Raw genomic sequence first — 21,326 nt, forward strand, 5'->3', positions numbered from 1 at the left:
TACCTGGAGAATCCCATGAACAGAGGAGCCTGGCGGGCTACAGCCCATAGAGTTGCAAAAGAGTCAGACACGACCGAAGCAACTGAGCACAGACATACGCACTCATATTACCATCTCACCCAGAAACACATGTAAGAATAGCTGTGGGTGTAATTGAATCATTCCGTAAACTGTTTTTTCCCTGCTTAACACTATAATGTCAGCAATTTCTGAAGACTTTTTCTTTAATAATAGGACTTTTAGTGGCTATAATATTCAACAATGAAAATTGTTATGATAGCTGTTAGAATGTACTGAAGGCTTACTATGTTACAGGCATTATGCTAATACCTTTTACATATATTCGCTCATTTAATCCTCATTACAACCCTATAACATGCATTTTATCCCTATTTTAAATGCAGCTCCAAGGTGGTGCTAGTGGTAAAGAATCCACCTGCCAATACAGGAGACACGAGTTTGATCCCTGGGTTGGGAAGAGCCCCTAGAGAAGGGAATGGCAACCCTCTCCAGTGTTCTTGCCTGGAGAATTCCATGAACAGAGTAACCTGGTGAGCTACAGTCCATGGGGTCGCAAAGAGTCAGACATGACTGAGCAGCTAACAACAACTGCATGCTTACATCTCGTTGACCATAAAGTAAGGGAATAACCCATAAGATAGAGAATCTAGCCACCCCCAACCAAGGTCCCCACTGTCTCCATGACTGCCCTTGACCCTTCCCTCCCATCTTCATTGTTACCAAATTCTCACCCCCTCTCAGTGAAGCCCTAGGGTCTATCCTCAGCCTGCCACTAATATCCTTATTCCTAGGTCCTTCCTGCTGCTCACAGGGTAATCTGCTCAAGCTGGGCTCTAATTAGCACACAGAATGCTTTCCCTTTCATAGACTCTATTTTTATATAACTTTATCTGTTTTTGGCTGTGTTGGGTCTCCGTTGCTGCATGGGCTTTTGTCTAGCTGTGGCGAGCAGGGGCCGCTCTCCAGCTGTGGTACTCAGGCTTCTCACTGTGGTGACTTCTCTTGTTTCAGACCACAGGCTGGTGGGCACGAGGGCTTCAGTCGCGGCTCCCGGGCTCTAGAGCACAGGCTCAGTAGCTGTTGCACACAGGCTTAGTTGCCCCGGGGTGTGTGGGATCCTCCTGGACCAGGAATTGAACCTGCATCCCCTGCACTGGCAGGCAAGTTCTTTACCACTGAGCCACCAGGGAAGCCCTCTCTTTGGTAAACTTTGTCACACAGTTGTACCCACTGTTGTCCCTGTTAGATGAAAACCACCAGGACACCGGGGTAATGTCTGGTTTATCTCATCTGCCTGCTCGTCCAGACTCCTCATCTCCATCAGAAACAGCAGGTGCTCCTGACCACATGGAATTAGCAATTCACATTTTAAGCTGATGAAGCAAAATAGACATACTCATCTCTTTCTCATGTTGAGTGTTTTCTGGAGGGCCCTGCCAGCCTTCCTAGGCATATGCTGTGGATGGGTTCTGTGTGTATCCAAGATGAGAAAGATGGTGAAATACACTGTCGTGTAAATCTATATGGACAAGGAATAATCACACAGATGTGTGCGTGAGCACACACACAGCATGCCACTTTAGTGAAATTTTGAAGTAAAAATCATGAAGCCCAAACTGTTTAGTCAACACCAAAGTGTAAGAAGAAAAATCAGTCAATCCCTCAAGAGTTCAGCCTCCAAAACCTCAGGGTTGGGAACCTCCCTGGTGGTCCAGTGGTTAAGACCATTCCTTCCAATGCAGGGTGTGTAGGTTCGATCCCTGATCAGGGAACTAAGATCCCACATGCCTCTGGGCCCAAAATCCAAAATATAAGACAGAAACAATATTGTAACAAATTCGATAAAGACTTTAAAAATGGTCCACATCTTAAAAAAAAAATCAGGGTTGCATTGAAGTTTTTATTCTGGGTCCAAAATCACTTCCCATTGGACAAGCTGTTTTGCATCCTATCACTTCAGCCTCACCTTGAGTCCCAGCTTTCCCCACTCCCCACCTCCCTGGGTGTTCTCTGACTTTTCAGTCCTGATGCGAGCCAAGTAAACCTCAATTAGCTAATGAGGTGCCCAAGACCAGCCCCAAGACTGTCTCTAAGGGACAACAGATCATTAACCGCCATCATCAGTGTGAATTTACAGCCTCTGCTACCACATGGAGTGCGGGGGTGGTGTGAAGTCCTGCCAACCTCTTGGCTGAGAGGGACATACAGAAAAGCTGGCAAGGCAAAAACAGAGTAAATTAAAAATAGGCTTCGATCTATAGGCTCTATTTATCTATGTCTTTCTTTGGTAACATTAACATTAAGGTAAAAGGTCAAATCCCCACTGAAATATAATTTATATTTACCTTTTATTAAATAATTATGGCATGGCATGAAGTTAAATATTACAGAAGCTAATCAAGGGGGAATTCAATAGAGAAAACTCAGACATGAGAATTTCGTCTTTGCTATACATAGAATGTCTTAATCCTCCACTGGGAGTCATCCGGGTTTGCTTAAGGAGTTTAATAATACACATTTCAACTGCCACAGAATCTAAATCCCATTTGGATCAGCCTTGGAAAAACTTTCATCAATACCTTGAGATTTCATAATATTTCTCCTGAGAGCCTGGATCTTATGTGTCATTTCTCATTTTGATTGCGGGTATAATATATGAGGTTGCTTACATATCTTTGACCCAATGACTAGATATAAACCATAAGCAATGTGTGAAGGGTTTCTTTTTTAAAGTAAATAGTATTTAACTAAAAATATCTACTGGGAACCACTCATTTAAAAAAAAAAAACTGGCTGTTGCTCAATATTAATTTTCCCAAAGGGTTAGTGAGACGGATAAATTCTATATGATTGGTTTTTTTCCTTAAGAGGAGGCATGGAGAGAAGATAATGCTTACCCCAGTTTTTGCCTCTACTTAAGTTTCCCAGAAATAGAGGTTCTTTCCATGGCCAACATGGAAAGGGGACTCCTGGTTAGAATTCTGGTCTACCCGCAACAAAGACAGCATTGACTTTGCAGGCAGGTGGTCATTTCTGCCTTTGACCAACAAAAGTACTGACCACCAAGATGGCAATGGCAAGGGCTGATCAAGTTCCTTTGCAGAAATTTGAGAGGAGACAAGTAAAATGAGGGGGCAAGGAGATCTGAGTACTCTGTCAGGCTGCGACTCTGGGATGTTGATCTCGGTTGCAGCTTTCTTCATTAATAAGTCTTTAGTTGGTACCTAGGATCATCATGGAGCCTACAGATGGCCAATAACAGGCCGACAAAAGTCTAAAAAGTCTGAGCCTAGTTGTCTGTCTGCATCTGTGTGTATCCATCTGCAGCAGAGGGTCTTCACTTTCATCACAGAGCCCACAGGCCCCTGAGGGGTCCAGGCCATAGAATTAAAGGATCCTTCCAGCCTTGACTCTAAATCTCAACCTTCTCCAAGAATTAAAGAAAGCAATGGAAAAAGAATCCTGCTCAGGAAACCTCAAATCTATGTAATGTGGCTGCCAGGCAAGTACCAGATCAGAAAATGGACTTTGAGATGCAGGCACAAGAGAAAACCTGCTTGAGGAACATCTCTCCATGGATAACCAACAAGGACCTACTGGATACCACATGGAACTCTGTTCACTGTTACGTGGCAGCCTGGATGGGAGGGGGGTTTGGGAGAGAATGGATTCATGATTATGTATCACTATGTCCCTTTACTGTTCACCTGAAACTGTTACAACACTGTGAATCAGCTATACTCCCATACAAAATTAAAAGTTAAAAAAAAAATTAAAAGAATATCTCTCCATATGGTGCTGATCTAAGACAGTTACTCTCCATTGACAGGACAGGAAGGCATAAAACCCTTGCTTGGGGAGGAATTTACAGGCCTGCAAACTAGCCCCTGCCTTCCAGCCCCCTTTAGGAAGTCTTTTCTGGTCTTCCCTCAGTGAATATGTCTTCAAAGTACTTTGATCTTATGTATTAATTCCTGTGAGGCTTCCCAAGTGGCGCTAGTGGTAAAGAACCTGCCTGCCAGTGCAGGAGACGTAAGAGAATCAGGTTCAATCCCTGGGTCAGGAAGATCCTCTGGAGGAGGGCATGGCAATACTCCAGTACTCTTGCCTGGAGAATCCCATGGACAGAGGAGCCAGGTGGGCTACAGGCCATGGGGTCAAAAAGAGTTGGACACAGCTGAAGCGATTACCCACACATGCACACATGTGTATTTATTTCTGTGAGGTCTGACTTGTTTGTGCTATGATTTTGGTTTCTCTCTCTTGCTCCCAATCCTCCCAATTCTCTTGTCCATTCATCTATCATCTACCTTACTCCTCAGGTGTCCAACATTCAAGGCTATCTGCTCCCAAGGTCAATTTTTTCATAGCATTTGATGGTGTGATAGAAATAAAACTGTCCCTTGTCTGGGATCTGCCTTAATTCCTAACCTTGACCAACTCTACCACCTTCAAAGGCAGGTGGACTTTGGTTTATCTCTCTGCAAAAACAAAAAGTTGGATTAAATGTTTTCTCAGACCCCCTGTAAGTTCTTGTATTATGATTCTAAGACTATTACTTATTTGTTGCTGTTCTTCAGTCATTAAGTCATGTCTGACTCTTTGCGACCCCATAGCCGGTAGCCCACCAGGCTCCTCTGTCCTTGGGATTTCCCAGGTAAGAATACCTGAGTCGGTTGCCATTTGCTTCTCCAGGGGATCTTCCTGACCCAGGGATCAAACCCGAGTCTCTTACATCTCCTGCACTGGCAGGCAGATTCTTTACCACTGAGCCACCTGGGAAGCCCATTATTTATTTATTTGGTGAAAGTGAAATTTTTCGAGAAATGGAGATGGGTGGAGTTGAAGCCATGGGCTGTTGAATTGTCTTTAACTTTTGCTACACTGAAACCTCTCCCTATATCCATCTGTTTCAATGTAGCAAAGATTCAGTGTCACCAATTTTTAAAAAAAAGAACAAAGATAATATAGGAACACATTATTAAGAAGCAGTACCTGACTTTGTGGATATAGGAACAAGAACACGAAGTGAGAACCAGCAGTGCACAAGTGAAAGATTAGATGGAAGCCTCTGATATTTAATTTTAAATGAAATATTAATTTAATATTTAATTACGCTTTGGTTTCAAGAAAAACTGCAGCAGCAAGACAGATTGTTTGAAGAAGGGAGTAATATACATGGTTAAGGAGACAACTGTAAAAATTAAAGATAAATTTCAAGGGTAAATCTAAATGCCACCACGGAGCAGTTATGAATATGCTCTGCTCTCTGTAATATGTATTTAGAATATTATAGCTGAGAGCACCAGGCCATTAAGAGGCTGGGACGTCTCTAGCAAAACAACGGCCCCCTATTCTGGGGCTTCCAACGGAGACATCATTCCTCAGGCTCAGCCAAATGAGGGATCCAAATTTTATAGGCGATGGGGGTGGAGGCAACTTCAGTAAAACTGCAGGCTACCAGGAGAGCTATTCATCCAACCTGTTTCTAGTGCAAACAGGGAACAATTGTACTCAGGCCAGTTTTTGATATCTGAATTGGGTATTTTTAACTAAAAATCAGATTCATTTCTTAAATGAGATTTTTTTTTTTTCAGGATAATGCTATAGGAAAAAAAGAAGAAGAAATGTGATGTGGGTGGGCTATTAACATCTGAATCCGGTATGCACATCTGTGCAGTGTGTCTCAGTGGAACCCCATGCCCAGCCCCAGGGAGGGGACTGTGTAGGGTATGATTTGGGGGCCGTGGAATAACCTAGGCTTTTTGTTTCTCCACCTAACTGCTTCCTGATCTTGTCTACTTTCTTGTTGATTAACACCTGCTCCCAAATAATAAACAGAGTAATCAAATACCTTTGTTTGTGCTAAAGTATTGGGTTGGCCAAAAAGTCCATTCAGGTTTTTCCATAAGCTATTTTTCCATGATATCTTATGGAAAAACCCAGAAGAACTTTTTGGCAAACCAATAAAAGATAAGGATTGTTTTGGGGAGGAGGTGAGTTGATGTGAATTGTTTGGTTTCTATAGGTGTCTCCATAGCCAGGTGTTTTGACAGCTTCCATATTCAACCACACACCTTGGGAAGCAGTTCTTTGGCTGGCACATGAGCCAACTGGGCCCAATCGACTCTTCCTTTGAAAACTCATTTCCCTTCAAACCACTTGCAGAGAGTACACATTCTCTCTGGCTGCCCTGGCCTTCTCTGTCACCTAAAAACCCTGATTTCTAATCCAGACCCAGATACTAAAGGCATGATATGGTGGGTCTTTCAAGGATTCACCTTCTATAGTAGAGAACACATGCAAAAAAGTCTGCTGTTGGTTAGTTGCTAAGTCGTGTCCGACTCTTTGCGACCCCATGGACTGGAGCCCACCAGGCTCTTCTGTCCATGGGATTCTCCAGGCAAGAATACTGGAGTGGGTTACCATTTCCTTCTCCAGGGGATCTTCCCAACCCAGGGATCAAACCTGTGTCTCCTGCGTTGACAGACAGATTCTTTACCACTGAGCCACCTGCGAAGCCACCAAAAAAGTCCACCCTGGATCAAACAGCAGTGAGGAAGGAAGCCAAAGAGAACTCATCATAGAAATTATGTATCCCACAGCCAAACACTTACAATAGTAAATTTTGTTCATATCTGTGTATTTCTATACAAAATATACTTGCATATCTACATTTCATATTCCCAGTGAGATAAATATCTTCCAAGTTTTAGGTTAGAAAACCAAGGTAAGGGACTTCCCTGTAGTTCAGTGGATAAGAATCCACCTGTCAATGCAGGGGACACGGGTTTGATCCCTGGTCCAGGAAGATTCCACATGCTACAGGAAACTAAAGCCCATGCGCCACAACTACTGAGCCTGTGCTGCTGGAGTCCATGTTCCACAAGAAGCCTGCACACCACAGATAGCAAAGACCCAGTGCAACCAAAAATAAACAAATAAATAATTTTTAAAAAGAAAATGAAGGCAAAGAATGGTTAGGGGATTTGTCATAAAATTTGGACTCAAATCCAGACCTCTAAACTCTCACTGACGGTCTTCCACTCCAGTGCTAAGTTCTCTCAAGTTTAATGACAAAGTGGAGTTCCATTCTCAAATGCCTTGCTACAGACCTCCTCTCCCTGCATCCTTAAGATGCAGTAAACATGGTTACCTGAAAAAACAAGTAACCGTGGTCTCCCTGGGTACCCCCTACCAGGATTATTTTTCTCCACTGCTAGTTTTCTGCAGCAAAGTTGGCCAGTGGAGTAGGGGACCTCTCCCCGCTCACAAGCCTTGGCTGGTACCACCTCTAGGTCTCAAAGCAGACAGAGGCAGTGGGATGTTTCCTGATGAGCTGGACGCTCGTGTGGAGCTCTTGACTCTGAAGCAGCAAGCTGCACTTCAATAAATCGTGGTGGTTGGAGGAAAATAGGCCTTCCTACACGTGCGAAGAAAACGTGTTGTTTTTCAGAGCCCTGATGTTTATGCGGTACTTGGCAGCAACAACCATGGGGAGGTGATTACTGCATTTTGCCTAATTATACCAGATAAGTCCCATCTAATAGGCTTGGGTTTATTGTGTGTGGTGTGTCCTTGGATACGGAAACCATCAACAGTTGGACCATGATCCATAAGATGTGAGTGGTGGGGTGAGGGCTGAGAGAGGGGAGGTTTGCTGGAAATTTCCTTCCCACCTCCTGCTTTTGGAGTCTCTTTCTAGAAAGTTCCACATACGAGTAAATACTATTGTGTTTGTGGGGTAATGACTTGGTCTGAAAAGAACTGCCCCATGTTGTCAAATACTTTACAAGCCAGGAAGTCACTGCAGCAGCCTGATGAGCAGGACTCAGCATTCCCAAACTCATTTCTTTGTTTAAAATACAGATTCTCAGACCCTCCCGAAAGATTAGAGTGCAATATGCCTGGAACAGGGTCCAGCATGATTGGTGTGTGTGTGCATGCATGCGCACACGTGCTCAGTTGTGTCTGACTCATTGTGACCCCATGGACTGTAGCTCACTAGGCTCCTTTGTCCCTGGGGTTCTCCAGGCAAGAATACTGGAGTGGGTTGCCACTTCCTTCTCCAGGGAATCTTCCCTACCGAGCAATCAAATTCGACTCTCTTGCATCTCCAGAGACCATATTGTACATACAGTTTTTAAGCTTTTTTTTTTTTTAATATATCACTAATGTCTTTCATGTAATTAAATATCCATCCACAGCACTGCTTTTGGAGAAGGAAATGGCAACCCACTCCACTATTCTTGCCTGGGAAACCCCATGGACAGAAGATACTGGTGGGCTACAGTCCATGGGGGTGCAAAGAATTGGACATGAGTGAGCGACTGTGCACCCACAGCATTTCTTTAATATCTAAGATGTTTCTCAGTATAAGGATGTTTTGTTATTTATGATTGTTTACAATTTTTCATTCCTATTAACAGGCCTTCAACAGTGCTTATTAACAGTGCTTCAGAATAAACAACCTTCAGGCAAACTCAATTATTTCCCAAGTATATATTCCTAAAAGTAGAATTATTGGGTTAAAGGGTATATACATTTTTTTTAAAAAACCTAGTACCATCAGGGTACTCTCCTGAGAGTGGAGAACTGTGTGTTAGAAAACCCCCACTTTCTTCTAATTTTGTCAACGTAGGTATCTTCATTTGTTTAAAAAAAATCTTTGCCACCTTGATAGGAAAAAAAAAATGTTATCCTGTAGTTGCCTTAATTTGCTTTTATTTGATTATTAATGTGGTTGGGACTTTTACAAACATGTTTATTGCTTGATTATATTCCTTCCTGAATTAACTCCTGATGTTCCTTGCTAGCTTTTAGAGAGTTTTTCCCCCTTAATTTATAAAACCTCTAACATTCACTTGTTTATCCATAATGTATAACATAGTGGCTGACAAACAGTAGGCATAAAATGAACTTTGCTCAACAAGTAAATGAATATTTTTATGTGTAGGATATTATATCATATATAACAAATATGGTTTCAGTTTGTCCTTATCCTTTTGATTTAATAACTGAAACTTAGACATGCAAACATTTTCTTTTCATGTAATCACATATTTATGCTCAGTGGTTTTTGTCTTTGGGATCAAGCTTTTAGTAAGGCTCAAGTATAATAATCTTTTTAAATGCCTACATTTTAAAAAATTAGTTAATTAATGCCTACATTTAATTAAAATATTTAATTCAATTATGCTTCATTTTGTGATATGAAATTAGATATATAACTTTTTAAAATGCTTAATTAGTTGGCCTCACACCATTTGTTAAAAATTCCATATTTTCCATGCTGGCTTGAGATGTCTCCTCACCCATACTTCTGTATTTGTACTAGTTGTGTGCATAAAAACTGTTTATTTTTAAGTGTTTTCTTCTGTTGCATGACATTTCTATGTGTTCCTGCAAAACCCCATATTCTTCTAATTACTGAAACTTAACATAGGTTTTAAAGTCTGGTAGGGCAAAGCCCTCTCATTTTTCAAAATGAGGGGTCCTATTTTAGCACCTTTATTTTTGCAGGTGAACTTTTGTAAAGTTTTCCCCAAACATTTTGTTGGTCCTTTGATTGGCATTGTGTTAAATTTATTCATTAATCGACATCTTTACAATATTAAATCTTCCCACCTCTCCACCAGCTGGAAGTATTTTGTCCTTCCTCTGAACTCCCTCAGCACTTTATACCTTTTTAAAAAATCACTTTCTAAGCTATACCCACCCAATTTTTCAAACCTGAAACTTGAGTCACTCCCTCCCTTTCCTTCCCCAACCTTCACCCCATCCAATCAATCATCAAGTCCCGTCAGTGCTACCTCCTAAATTTCATCCACTTCTGCCTGTCCCCACCACCGGCACTCCAGTCCAAGCTGCCATCATTTCTGGCTGGGGCCACCACACTGGCCTCAAACTGACCTCCCTGAATCCATCCTAGGTTCCAAACCATTCTCTCTGCTGCAGCTAAAAGGCTCTTTGAAAAGGCAAATCGGACCATGGCACTCCCAGCTTTAAACTATTCCAATAGCTCCCCATGGCACTTGGGATGCAACCAAAGAAGCAGGTTCAATCTCTCTTCCAGTTTGAACCCAACCTCTCTTTCACATTCTTTCTTCCCTGTTTCTAGTTACCGTCAAATACATCCCACACTCTTTCCTATCCCAGGGCCTTTGCACATACTGTTTCCTGTGTTTGAACTGTCCTTAACCTTCTCCATTGGCTTAAGATTCCTCTGATATATATATCCCCAGCATCCTCTATCACTCATCACATTTGTAATTCCTTGTTCAAGTCAGCCTCCATGATGATAAAACTAATAGCACTAATAATACTAATAATATACACCTTTTCAGTAATAAGCTATAGCTGCTCTCTACTTCAAACGCTTTCCATGCACAGGTGTTCTACACCTGGCTTGTACCATTTTATGAGAGCAGGTTGTTGAATTTTCAGGAATGCTGTGAGCCAACTGATGTCATATTGGTACTTTGAAATCAGCCCTGGTGACAGTATCTGCACCATGGAAATCAGCAAATACAACAAACCAACGTGGGGCATGTTCAACTGATGCTTGCTTTAGGAATAAGTCAGCCTGTCTCAGCACGTAAGGAAAACAGAACTCTTTGCTGATGCGCGTGCATGTGACGTGACTTCAGTCATGTCCTACTCCCTGCTATCCTATGATGCGCCACACTGCATTGCTAAACATAGGTCAGCAGGCAGGATAGCCAGAGACCTGAGTCCTTGTTCTGACTCCACCTTGAATTGGACAGGCAAGTCGTTTCTCCCTGGGTCTTAGCTTTCTCATCTGCAACAGATGGAGTTTGATCCAATGTTCTTTGATGTCTTATTATCTTTAAAAATTCTTAGATTTACAGGTAATATAAAATCTATTATCTTTACTACTGTGTGGGCTCCTTTTATTTTTTTTAAACCAAGCACTGTGTTTTCTGTGAATCATTTAGGCTCCTCTATTCTGTCTGGCAAGTTCCTTCTTTACTTTTGAAATGTCACTCTACGGTCAGCTCCTTCAGGAAGCCTTCCTTGGTTTCCCAAAGTGAGCCAGCCCTGCTCAGTGCTCCTATAGGCCCTTTTGCATTTATATCTCTTTTAGGACTCAGCATGATTATTATAATCTACAGGTGTCTCTCTCTCTATCTAGAACTGTAAGCTGCTAGAGGAATACTGATATTACTGACTTTGTGCCTTGAGCAATAATTTAGAGCTGATGTTTGTTTATTGAATATATAGATTACATGGTTACCTGGGTCCTATCTTCAGAACTTCAGATTTAATTAGTCTGGGATCCAGCCTGAGCATTGATGCATTAAAGTGCGACCAAGGATGACAACCTCTGCTTTTGAAGGAACTTTATACATTTACACAGACACACACGTATGCACACATAAACGTATATGCACACAACACCTGGCTCCAAACATCTATAGCCCCACTGAGTACTGCTTGTTACTCCGCAAGAGAATTGAAGATTAATTGCAATGCAGTTTTTATTCATCCTACCTATCACCTTACCGGGCAGACCTGTCATCCATGTTACAGTGGGTGCATTTGAGAAAGCAAAACTCTATGTGTGAAGTGAAACCCATTCCTCACCTGACTCCAGGGACAGTCCAAGCTCCTGTTTCCTCCTACCCACCGACCACTCCATTTCTGTGTCCTTCACAGGCTCCTCCTTGTTTTCCTGAGCCCTATACTTAGCGCTTCTGATGCACCTGCCATCTTTCAGACCTCTTCCATGTTGTAGCTATACTCCCTTCCATGGCCTCTCATCCATCTCAGTGGCTTTAAATCCCATCTGGATGCTGACTACTCCCTTGTTTGGCATCCTCAAAGTTTTCCTGTGCAAACCCCTTGTCCTACCTGCCTTTCCCATCTCATCTCCCATTGACTCCACTCCGGCCACACTGGCATTCTTGCTCTTCCCCAGTGATGCCAGGCTTATCCCTGCCTCTCAGACTGTCATCTTTTCTCTGTCTGGGACATTTGCCCCCAACCAATTGACTGCCAAGTGCTATTCTAGCTAACAATGGTGAACCACACAGAAAACACAGCCCTGAGGAGGCCTAGGGACAGAGGAAATGTGAACGGACAGGAGAGGAGGTCAAAGAGATAAGGGGTGTGGGGACAGATTTCCACACCTGCGATGCATATCTTGGGATTCCCTGATGGCTCAAATGGTAAAAGAGTCTGCCTGCAATGTAGGAGACCTGGATTCGACCCCTGGGTCTGGAAGATGCCCTGGAGAAGGAAATGGCAACCCACTCCAGTATTCTTGCCTGAAAAATCCCATGGGCGGAGGAGCCTGGCAGGCTACAGTCCATGGGGCTGCAAAGAGTTAGAACGACTGAGAGACTTCACTTCAATACACATCTCTGCTCAATGTTCCTTTCTCAAAGAGACCCTCCCTCATTCTCTATCCCTTCCTTATCACTGTCTGAAATTATATCATGTATGTTCTATGTTGACTGTCTCCGCCTATAGTATGCAAGGTTTATTAAGATGGAGGGCTTTATCTTGCCCACTTTTATATCCCAGAGCCTAGAGCTGTGCTAGCCCATGGTAGGCATGTAATAAATGCTCATTTGAATGACTGAAAAAGCTGTATCCCTTTGGGAGCTGGAATAGTAAATATTTTATTGCAAGTAACCCAACCAAGACATGCCTATCTCAAGAGAGAAAACTCAATGACAAAATGTTAAATATATACCTAAATCATCCTGTTCCTTCTATTCCTAATTGATTGCTAATCAGACAATTTATGCTTAAATAATAATAGGAGGCTAAGTCCAAATGAGGAAGAAAACACTATAAAATAATATTATTAGAAATTTATAAGAGGTCTGGTATATTTTCTTGATGATTTCTATACTTCTTTCCCTATACCTCTTATTTTTTTTGTTCAGAGTAACAGTATTCTGACTTCCCTAGCGGCTCAGTGGTAAAGGATCTGTCTGCCAATGCACAAAAGGCAGGTTCAATCCCAAGGTCAGGAAGATGCCCTGGAGGAGGAAATGGCAACTCACTCCAGTATTCTTTGCCTGGAGAATCCCATAGACAGAGGAGCCTGATGGGCTACAGTCAACGGGGTCACAAAAGAGACAGACACGACTTAGGGACCAAACAACAATATTCTAGTGGGTCTCTGTGCCTTCAGCTGTTCCCCAACTAACTCAGGTTTCCTTTCTTGCTATGCCTAGCTAAGTTCTAGTCTAAGTTCCATCTCATGGTTCCCCACAGCTGTTTCTTTCCTCCAGACATCAACTCACCTCATCCTCTGTGTCTTTGCACTTAAGACTCCCATAGGAGGAACATGCTTCCTTTTTCTCTTTGCCTATCCACATCCTCCCATCCTTAAAAGCGGTCTTCAGTATCATCTCCTCCTTGAACCCCATCCCTCTACTCTAGTTCATAGTCAACTCCCTTTTTATGAAATTCATATTAGATTCTTTGGAAATATTAAACAATTTGAACACTCTTAATTTGCCGGCTGCTCTGTTGCCTTCTCCAATAGTTTCTAAATTTCCAAATAGGGACCATATCTTCTATGTTATTGTACCTTCCACCTGGAAAAAAGTAGTAGATACAATGTAGGCGTTCAATAAATATTGAACCAATTAGATCATTTCTACTTTCATAAAGTTTTAATATAATTTGAATCCCTCTGCAGCATCATTAGGCAACTTTCCTGAATCCTTTTCAAGAAAATTTCGTTATAGCCAGCAACTCTGTCAAATATTTTATCTGATTTGTTTGGATAAAAGTCTTTTCTAGCATGGTTCCAGCTGAGTTAAATTCATAAGGATGGAATCCTGAAATGAGCTGCCATGACCGTTTCCCAGACTGTGCAGAAATTGCTTACATAAAACACAACATTAGATCAACACATCTCCTTTCAATGCCTATGACCCAGTCCACTCTTGCCACACCAGTAGAAAGACCTATAAAAGTTAGAATGATTATAAAGTGGATAGACTAGGAACCAGAGCAAAAGTGAACCAGGAACCAGTCTCCCTTGGAATAATTTTCTTACCCACCTGTGTAAATGAACCTCCCTGGAGCTCCTTTGCAGAACTGTTTGGATTTATAAGACAATGTCACTTCTACGACCCCAGGGATGTGCCGAGGAGGAGTCTGCACTCTGATAGCATGAGGAGTTATTAGCTGAGGAATGAATAGGCAGGGAAATAAAGTCTTTATTATACATTATCACGGATATACTAAACACAGAAGCATCGTCCACTGCTATCTCCCAGGGCAAACTGCTGCACTCGTGGCACCCCTTGTGCCATGAACGCCCTGTCCTATGTCTCAAGTGTTTCTGTCTACCACCCTGGAATTACCTTTCAACCCAACCTGTCTATCCTTCCTTTCCTATTAGCCCAGCTCAAGCACCGCCCCCCACCTCCTGTGCTCACCTAAACCCCATCCCTGTAGTCATTCCCTCCCCCAATTCCTACACTGCCATGACCTCACAGATTGATTTGGCAATTTCCATATCCAACTTAGCACTGTTATATATCTTTTTGTAACTTGTCTTATTTTTTTCTCATCACAGTAGAAAAATTGGAAACTAGAGAAAAAGAAAAAATGTTACCATTGCATAACCCAGAGACAGCCATTATTCATCTTTGGCACATTTCCAGTACTTTTCTAAGGATGTGTTATATAATTACATTTTACATCCATAGATACTGTTGTCCTGATTTTTTTTAATTTAGCATTATATTGTAAGCATGTTCCCTTTTCCTGTGTCATTAGAAATCTTTCCAATATAATTTTTAAGTAAATGATGATACTTCATTTATTTAACCACGATTTCTAATTTTTCACAATTATAAACAATACTTATTACAGTGAATATTTCTTTTTAAGGGATCCATGCCTGCAGGAAATTGTGGCTTACATGTCTTTTAATCCTGGTACCCCACTTATAATAGGTACTCAACAGTGTGTGTGTGTGTGTGTGTGTGTGTGTGTGTGTGTGTGTGTTCATGTTGCTGACATTGCAGAATTACTAGTTTCCCCAGATCAAAACAAAGGAAATCAGGGAAGTGAGTTGTCTTTGCCTACCTCACTCCATACAAGCATGGTCCCAAACACCACTTGGAGCCCATCAAAGAAGTTGTCCCCAATAATGATGACCATGGCTCCTCCAGTGGTCCAGCCTTCACTTGGGCTAATGGCTTTGATGCATGGAGTTGCTAAAAAGACAGGAAAGAAAAAGTCAAGTCGGTCTTTTGGTGGTTGAAGTTTGGAGTTCGGGGACTGACTGCTCTTGAAAGCTCTTGGTTATCTAAGAAGTTTAAGTTGAGCTTTGCTGACTTGCCATCATTCCCTAATTGGTTGTTGGTTTTCACCAGGTCATTAAAGCCTAATGAGTTGACCACTATATATGAAAACACTTAGCTAATTGTGCAAAGGGTGTTTTTAAAACTCTGTTGTTTTTCCCCATATTTTATAAGTTGATCACACTGGAAATGTGTAAATCCCTTTTCTCTCCCCACCTCCTCTGCCCCAAGATGTTAAGATTTACAAGGTCTGTTAATGTGCTAGAGAAAGAAGGCGAAAGTAAAATCTACCATAGTTGAAGACTTTTTTTTTCTGGCTGTATCAAGAGACAATTTCTAATCACTTTCCTAACTTTGTAGGAAAGATTTTCCCTCCCTTCTTCCATATGTTCGAGGCCTCTGGACTTTACATCCCAACAGGAACCCAATATGGTTTTCAGGCCATAACTAAAGTCAATCCATCACTCCATTTCCAGAGCTGACAGGGTCAGAGGTGGAGGAGAACTTTGGCAGGACTCCAAAAACATGAGCCCCCTTTGAACAGCCAGTCAATCACATCCAATCAGTCAAAAGAAACTGGATGGGTTCCTAGTTCTGAACCCTGGGATTTTCTTCTCCCCTTTCAATGCCCGCTGCGGGAGAATTAACACCACTCCAAATTCTTTACTGATTCAATCATTTTCTTTCAGTTCATTAATTCCTATTTGAAATGATACAAGACACATTTTAAGGGCTGAGTTGAGGTAGGGGCTGGTGGGCAGTATACAGCAAGACAATACACAAAAATAGGAGCCTCACTTAGCCATCCATTCTGTATTACAAGAGCTTCTTAGACCAATGAGTTGGGGAGCATGCGCAAAAAAGAACTTGGATGGGATTTGCTTAGGTTTGTCAGTTATCTTCCTTGATATACTTTAATTTTTTGGACAACTTGAAGTTTGACTGTTACCGGTATTCCTAATTACTTTAATGCACTTGGAAAAATTACCCAGAGCAGACCATGATTTTTTCTTGTCCAAGCAAACAAAAATCAATTAGTGTCAGTTTCATTCTGCACATTGTTTTGTTTTGCCCACAATCTGTTTAAGCGCACATCTGACACTTATTCATACATGTCTGGCATGGTAATGTTCCTGTTTAACTAAGATGTCATAGCACTACATTTGCCTGAAATGCCCATCTAGCAAAAAAATAAAGAGAGAGAGAGAAAGAAAAACTGACAGAACTGAATGAAAGAGCCAGAGAGTGGCAAGGGTCTGAACATTGGCTGGGAGATGTGTGGGGATCATAGCAGAGCAGGCAGAAGTCAGTGTCTACAGCTTCATTTTAAAATCCACACAGTCTTGCGGACATTCTCCACTCCTCCTCAGAGACATTCATTTCAAATTCAAACCAGGAAAAATTTGTGAAGAGCGTCATTTGTCTGCCAGGCTCAGTCCCTCCGGAAAGCACAGCCCTACCTTCCGACGGGTCCAGCCTTCTGGCTCTCCGTCCATGCTTCGAGTTGTTGTGAACAAACATGTTGTCAGAAACAGCCAGCACATGTCCATCCACATTCACTGTTGTTGACAATACGACCTGCAGATTTCAAGGAAAAAGGATAGGGGGGAGGGGGTTGAGTTATTTCTTAGTAAGTCATAAAAGTCACAAAACTGTTTTGTCAGACTTCCGTGTGGCTAACGAGAGATGGACCAGAATTTAGGGGCAAGTCATGCTCTTGGCATCTGAATGGGTTCTCCTCTTCCTGTAACAATGGCAGAGCATTATGGAAAAAGAGGCCACCCTTCACCCATGTGTTGTCACCTATTTGTGCTCAAACTATGCCCAGGTGAGGAAGTGGGGAAGTTGGCAATCTGCCCATGGGTTCTAGAAACTTCATCTCGATCAAAGTACTTGGACCATCATTCCCAGGTGACCCTTGGGCTGGAGTCACAAAAAGGAGCTGATTGTGTCTGATTGGGAAGCTAAGATGGAAACACCAGCTGGGAGGTCATTTCTCAGGAGTGGGTTCTTGAACATCTAACATATGCTAAAGTAGTGCTGGGCATGCATGTACTGCCTGATGAGTTATACCTGGTTTCTCCCACACCAGAGAGCAGCAACTAAGATGCTTAGACTTTGGGTGAAAAGTAAAGTTGCAGAATTCAGCACTGAAAATGTAGGACATTTAGTATCTAACCAGATGATAGGAAAGAGAAGGGTGCATAGTGGAAGGGTGTGGATTTGCAGTCAGAAAGAACTGAACCTAAATCCTATGCCTGCTCCTTCTTAACTGAGAACCTCTGATGGATTACTTGGGCTTCCCTGGTGGCTCAGAGAGTAAAGAATCCGTCTGCAATTTGGGAGACCTGGGTTCAATCCCTAGGTTGAGAAGATCCCCTGGAGGAGGGCATGGCAACCCACTCTAGTATCCTGGCCTGGAGAATTCCATGGACTGTACAGATGGATTATTTAACCTTTTTGGATCTCCACTTCCCTAGTCTGTAAAACATACACAACATTGCCTATCTTGAGAGCTGAATGAGATAAAAGAAGAATAAAATGAGAAAAATACATGTAAAACATTCATGGATGAGTACTCATCCTTGTAGCCTCACTTTCACCTTGTTTGACCAGTCAACAGGACAGAGGACTTTACTCATGGAGCCCCTCCAATAGTCTAAGCTCTGGGTCAAGAGAAGGCTCCAGTAGGGGAATTAACCCCCACATATTACAAGGCATGGTCCCTACCCTCAAAGAGCTTACTTTCACGCTGGAGGAGCATGGCAAACAAGTAAAACAAGCAGCACATAGAACGAGGTTGGACTGAGTTCTATGTGTGTGCTGCAGATGAGGGTGCAAGGGAAATTCAAAGAAGTGGTGATCAGTCAGGGCTGGAGCAGTGGGAAAACACAGCAGAAATGCATGGACTTGGGCATATCCACCACCTACTTACTGACCCAGGAAGGTGAGTCACTTGTTAGCTACATGTGGCAATATTTTGTGTTTGAGAAAGGAGTTTCTTATATATATACTCAAGTATATATATAGACCTGAGGAAAGACATTGAATAGATATGTTCACTCCCAAATTAAACTCACTGATACTCTACTTGGAATTTTTGGCCACCCTTGAAGAGTTTGCCTGCAATGCAGGAGACACAGGAGACCCAGGTTCAATCCCTGGGTCAGGAAGATCCCCCGGAGAAGGGCATGGCAACCCACTCCAATATTCTTGCCTGGAGAATCCCATGGACAGAAGAGCCTAGCAGGCTACAGTTCACAGGGTCACAAAGAGTTGGACACGACTGAAGCAACTTAGCACACACTTCCTTACTTATTAAATAAAGAGGGGACAAACTTGGGCCTTGCCTTACCTCTTAAGAGGTAATATTTTATATTACTATAAAACAAGATTCACTCAATGGCATGTCACATCTTTTTACCATGAATTATTTCAAATGAACAAAATAAACATAATGAATCTCCTTTTTTAAAAGTGAAATTTACATGCAATTACTGTACAGTTTTGATAAATGGATATACCCAGGTAATCTACACCCTATCACAATATAAAACATTTCTGTCTCCCCAGAAAGTTATTTGGGTCTCCTTTGCCAACAAAGGTCCATCTAGTCAAGGCTGTGGTTTTTCCAGTGGTCATGTATGGATGTGAGAGTTGGACTCTGAAGAAAGCTGAGCGCCGAAGAATTGATGCTTTTGAACTGTGGTGTTGGAGAAGACTCTTGAGAGTCCCTTGGACTGCAAGGAGATCCAACCAGTCCATCCTAAAGGAGATCAGTCCTGGGTGTTCTTTGGAAGGACTGATGCTGAAGCTGAAACTCCAATACTTTGGCCACCTCATGCAAAGAGTTGACTCACTGGAAAAGACTCTGATGCTGGGAGGGATTGGGGGCAGGAGGAGAAGGGGACAACAGAGGATGAGATGGCTGGATGGCATCACTGATTCAATGGACATGAGTTTGGGTGAACTCTGGGAGTTGGTGATGGACAGGGAGGCCTGGCATGCTGCAATTCATGGGGTCGCAAAGAGTCAGACACAACTGAGCAACTGAACTGAACTGAACTTCAGTCCATCCTACCCAATACACTTTTCCAAAGCAATACTCTCCTGATTTTTTTTTAACCTCAAATAAGATTTCAGATGGCATCTTTTTTTTTTTCCAATTGAGGTATAGTTGTTTACAATATTGTGTTAGTTTATGATGTAAAATGAAGTAAAAAAATTTTATATATATTGTAATATAATAAGGATTTGGAAGAACCCTTAAAACTATGAGCCCACAAAGTATGTCACCTAGCCTGGTGCCATGAGCATGACAGTGGGATTCGGGAGTTTTTACATGGACACAGTGGGCTGCATTTATTAACTCAGATGCAGTCACTGAGTGTCTTCTATGTATCGGGTATTATTACATCAGGCCTCAGAGACTCTAAGACCACAGAACGATGTGTTCCTGGTCGACAAGTGTGTCTCCCACACTTAGCTCCTCCACTAGTGAATTCACTACCTGTTTCGTGTCCCTGCTTATTGTGAAATCAGAATGAACTTAAAGGAGCCTCCACAGTCATTCAGAAAATTACTATCAGTGTAATTGCTCACAGTTCAGGGCTGCAGCCGTCTAGCTCCAAGTCTGTTTTCAATTGCATCCTTGTTAACATATTAAGAGTCTGGGGAAAGGCCTTCCAGAAAGTTCCTATCATGCAGTGGCCACCATAAGGCAGAGACCTGCATCACTTTCTGCCAGGACATAAGGCACATACTCTTACAGGGCCTCTCAGCAGAGCAGAGGGTGGCATCGCAGTCAAAGGAAGGGAGGAGTCGAGGGTCTCCTGGTTCCCAGAGTTAGGATGAGCACGAAGGCTGAAAGCAACCACCTCTGTCTCTGTTTACCCTCTGAAAATAATAGGAGAAGGTGGAGGGAAAAAATGAGGAATTGGATCAATTCTATAAATTGTGTGTGTGAATGGACATTGCTTTCATCCGTGGGAAAAAAAAAAAAAAAAGAAAGAAACCAGAGGGTGCTTCAGGCTTTCACTGCTAACGAGCTGTGCTGGGCACAAGGAGGGGAACCCCCGCCCAGGTGAGGATTATGTGGACATGAAGAGAGTTCTCCCCAAGACCGCTTTAATTCATTCCACAGGCTCCTTGTTATACTGTACGTTCATGCGCCTTGTGCATTCCTGCCACAAAATATGGGGCTTTCTTGAGCCAGCTGATTTCATCATTGTCCATTTGGGTGGAGTGAGACTCAGTTCCAAAGAGAACATTTCCCGAATGACATACCCTGATGGTTCAGATGCACTTCATTATTTTCTATTAACAATGGAAATAAATTTTAATCTCTTGCTGGCTAGCGCTGGCCTCTCCTGACAGCAAGGGAATTAACCTGAATTATTTCAGTGTCTGCAAAATTTATTACGAGATTTTAAATTATGTCCAAATGTATGTGCGTGTGGCTGTGTATATATCGATACGAGGCAAGTCCCCGTTTTTAATATTCTAAATGTCTTAAGACAGTGAGGTATCTAGGAAGGGCTGCCAATTTAACTGAATTTGCAAAATGTAAAGGATTTGATACACAAACGCCATCATGTGAAACCAGACATATTTAGTTGTTGGTCTTTTTTTTTCTTTTAAGGAATGGTTGTTGTTCTTGTACGTGGAGACACACACAAATACTGACTTTTCCGTGCATTCCTTCTACTTCTGAAAGAACAAAATACATGAGGGAGGCGAAGATACATTTGGTACACTCAAAGCTTCCAATTTAACTTCTTTCACTGTTTTCTGATGAACGATGACAACATTGATATTATTCTATTCAGAGAAGTTAAAGTTTCTGAATGTTTGAAGACTGAAGGAAGTGGACTGTGCATTCCAGCATCGTCTCCCTCCCAGACCTTCCCCTTCCACAAGCCAACTTCTTTCCCCCAGTGAGTATTTCCTGGGTCACGAAGGCTGACCTTTCCCATCTGGAATCAATCAGTCAACCCCTGACAA

At 42.3% G+C, this 21,326-nt stretch overlaps 1 protein-coding gene across 2 annotated transcripts in view; it reads right to left on the reverse strand.

The window, feature by feature from the left end:
- The window catches only part of EBF2 (EBF transcription factor 2), a 221,146-nt gene that overhangs the window by 31,489 nt on the left and 168,331 nt on the right, over positions 1–21,326 (reverse strand). For both annotated transcript variants that reach the window (XM_040243332.1, XM_040243325.1), the window contains 3 exons: positions 16,784–16,901; positions 15,106–15,236; positions 14,070–14,196 (listed from right to left, as the gene is read on the reverse strand). In XM_040243332.1, coding sequence (XP_040099266.1) covers positions 14,070–14,196; positions 15,106–15,236; positions 16,784–16,901 — 376 coding nt within the window. The remainder of the gene's footprint in view (positions 1–14,069; positions 14,197–15,105; positions 15,237–16,783; positions 16,902–21,326) is intronic.

The sequence above is a fragment of the Oryx dammah genome, unplaced genomic scaffold (genome assembly GCF_014754425.2).
Source record: "Oryx dammah isolate SB20612 unplaced genomic scaffold, SCBI_Odam_1.1 HiC_scaffold_1, whole genome shotgun sequence".
NCBI classification, from domain to species: domain Eukaryota; kingdom Metazoa; phylum Chordata; class Mammalia; order Artiodactyla; family Bovidae; genus Oryx; species Oryx dammah.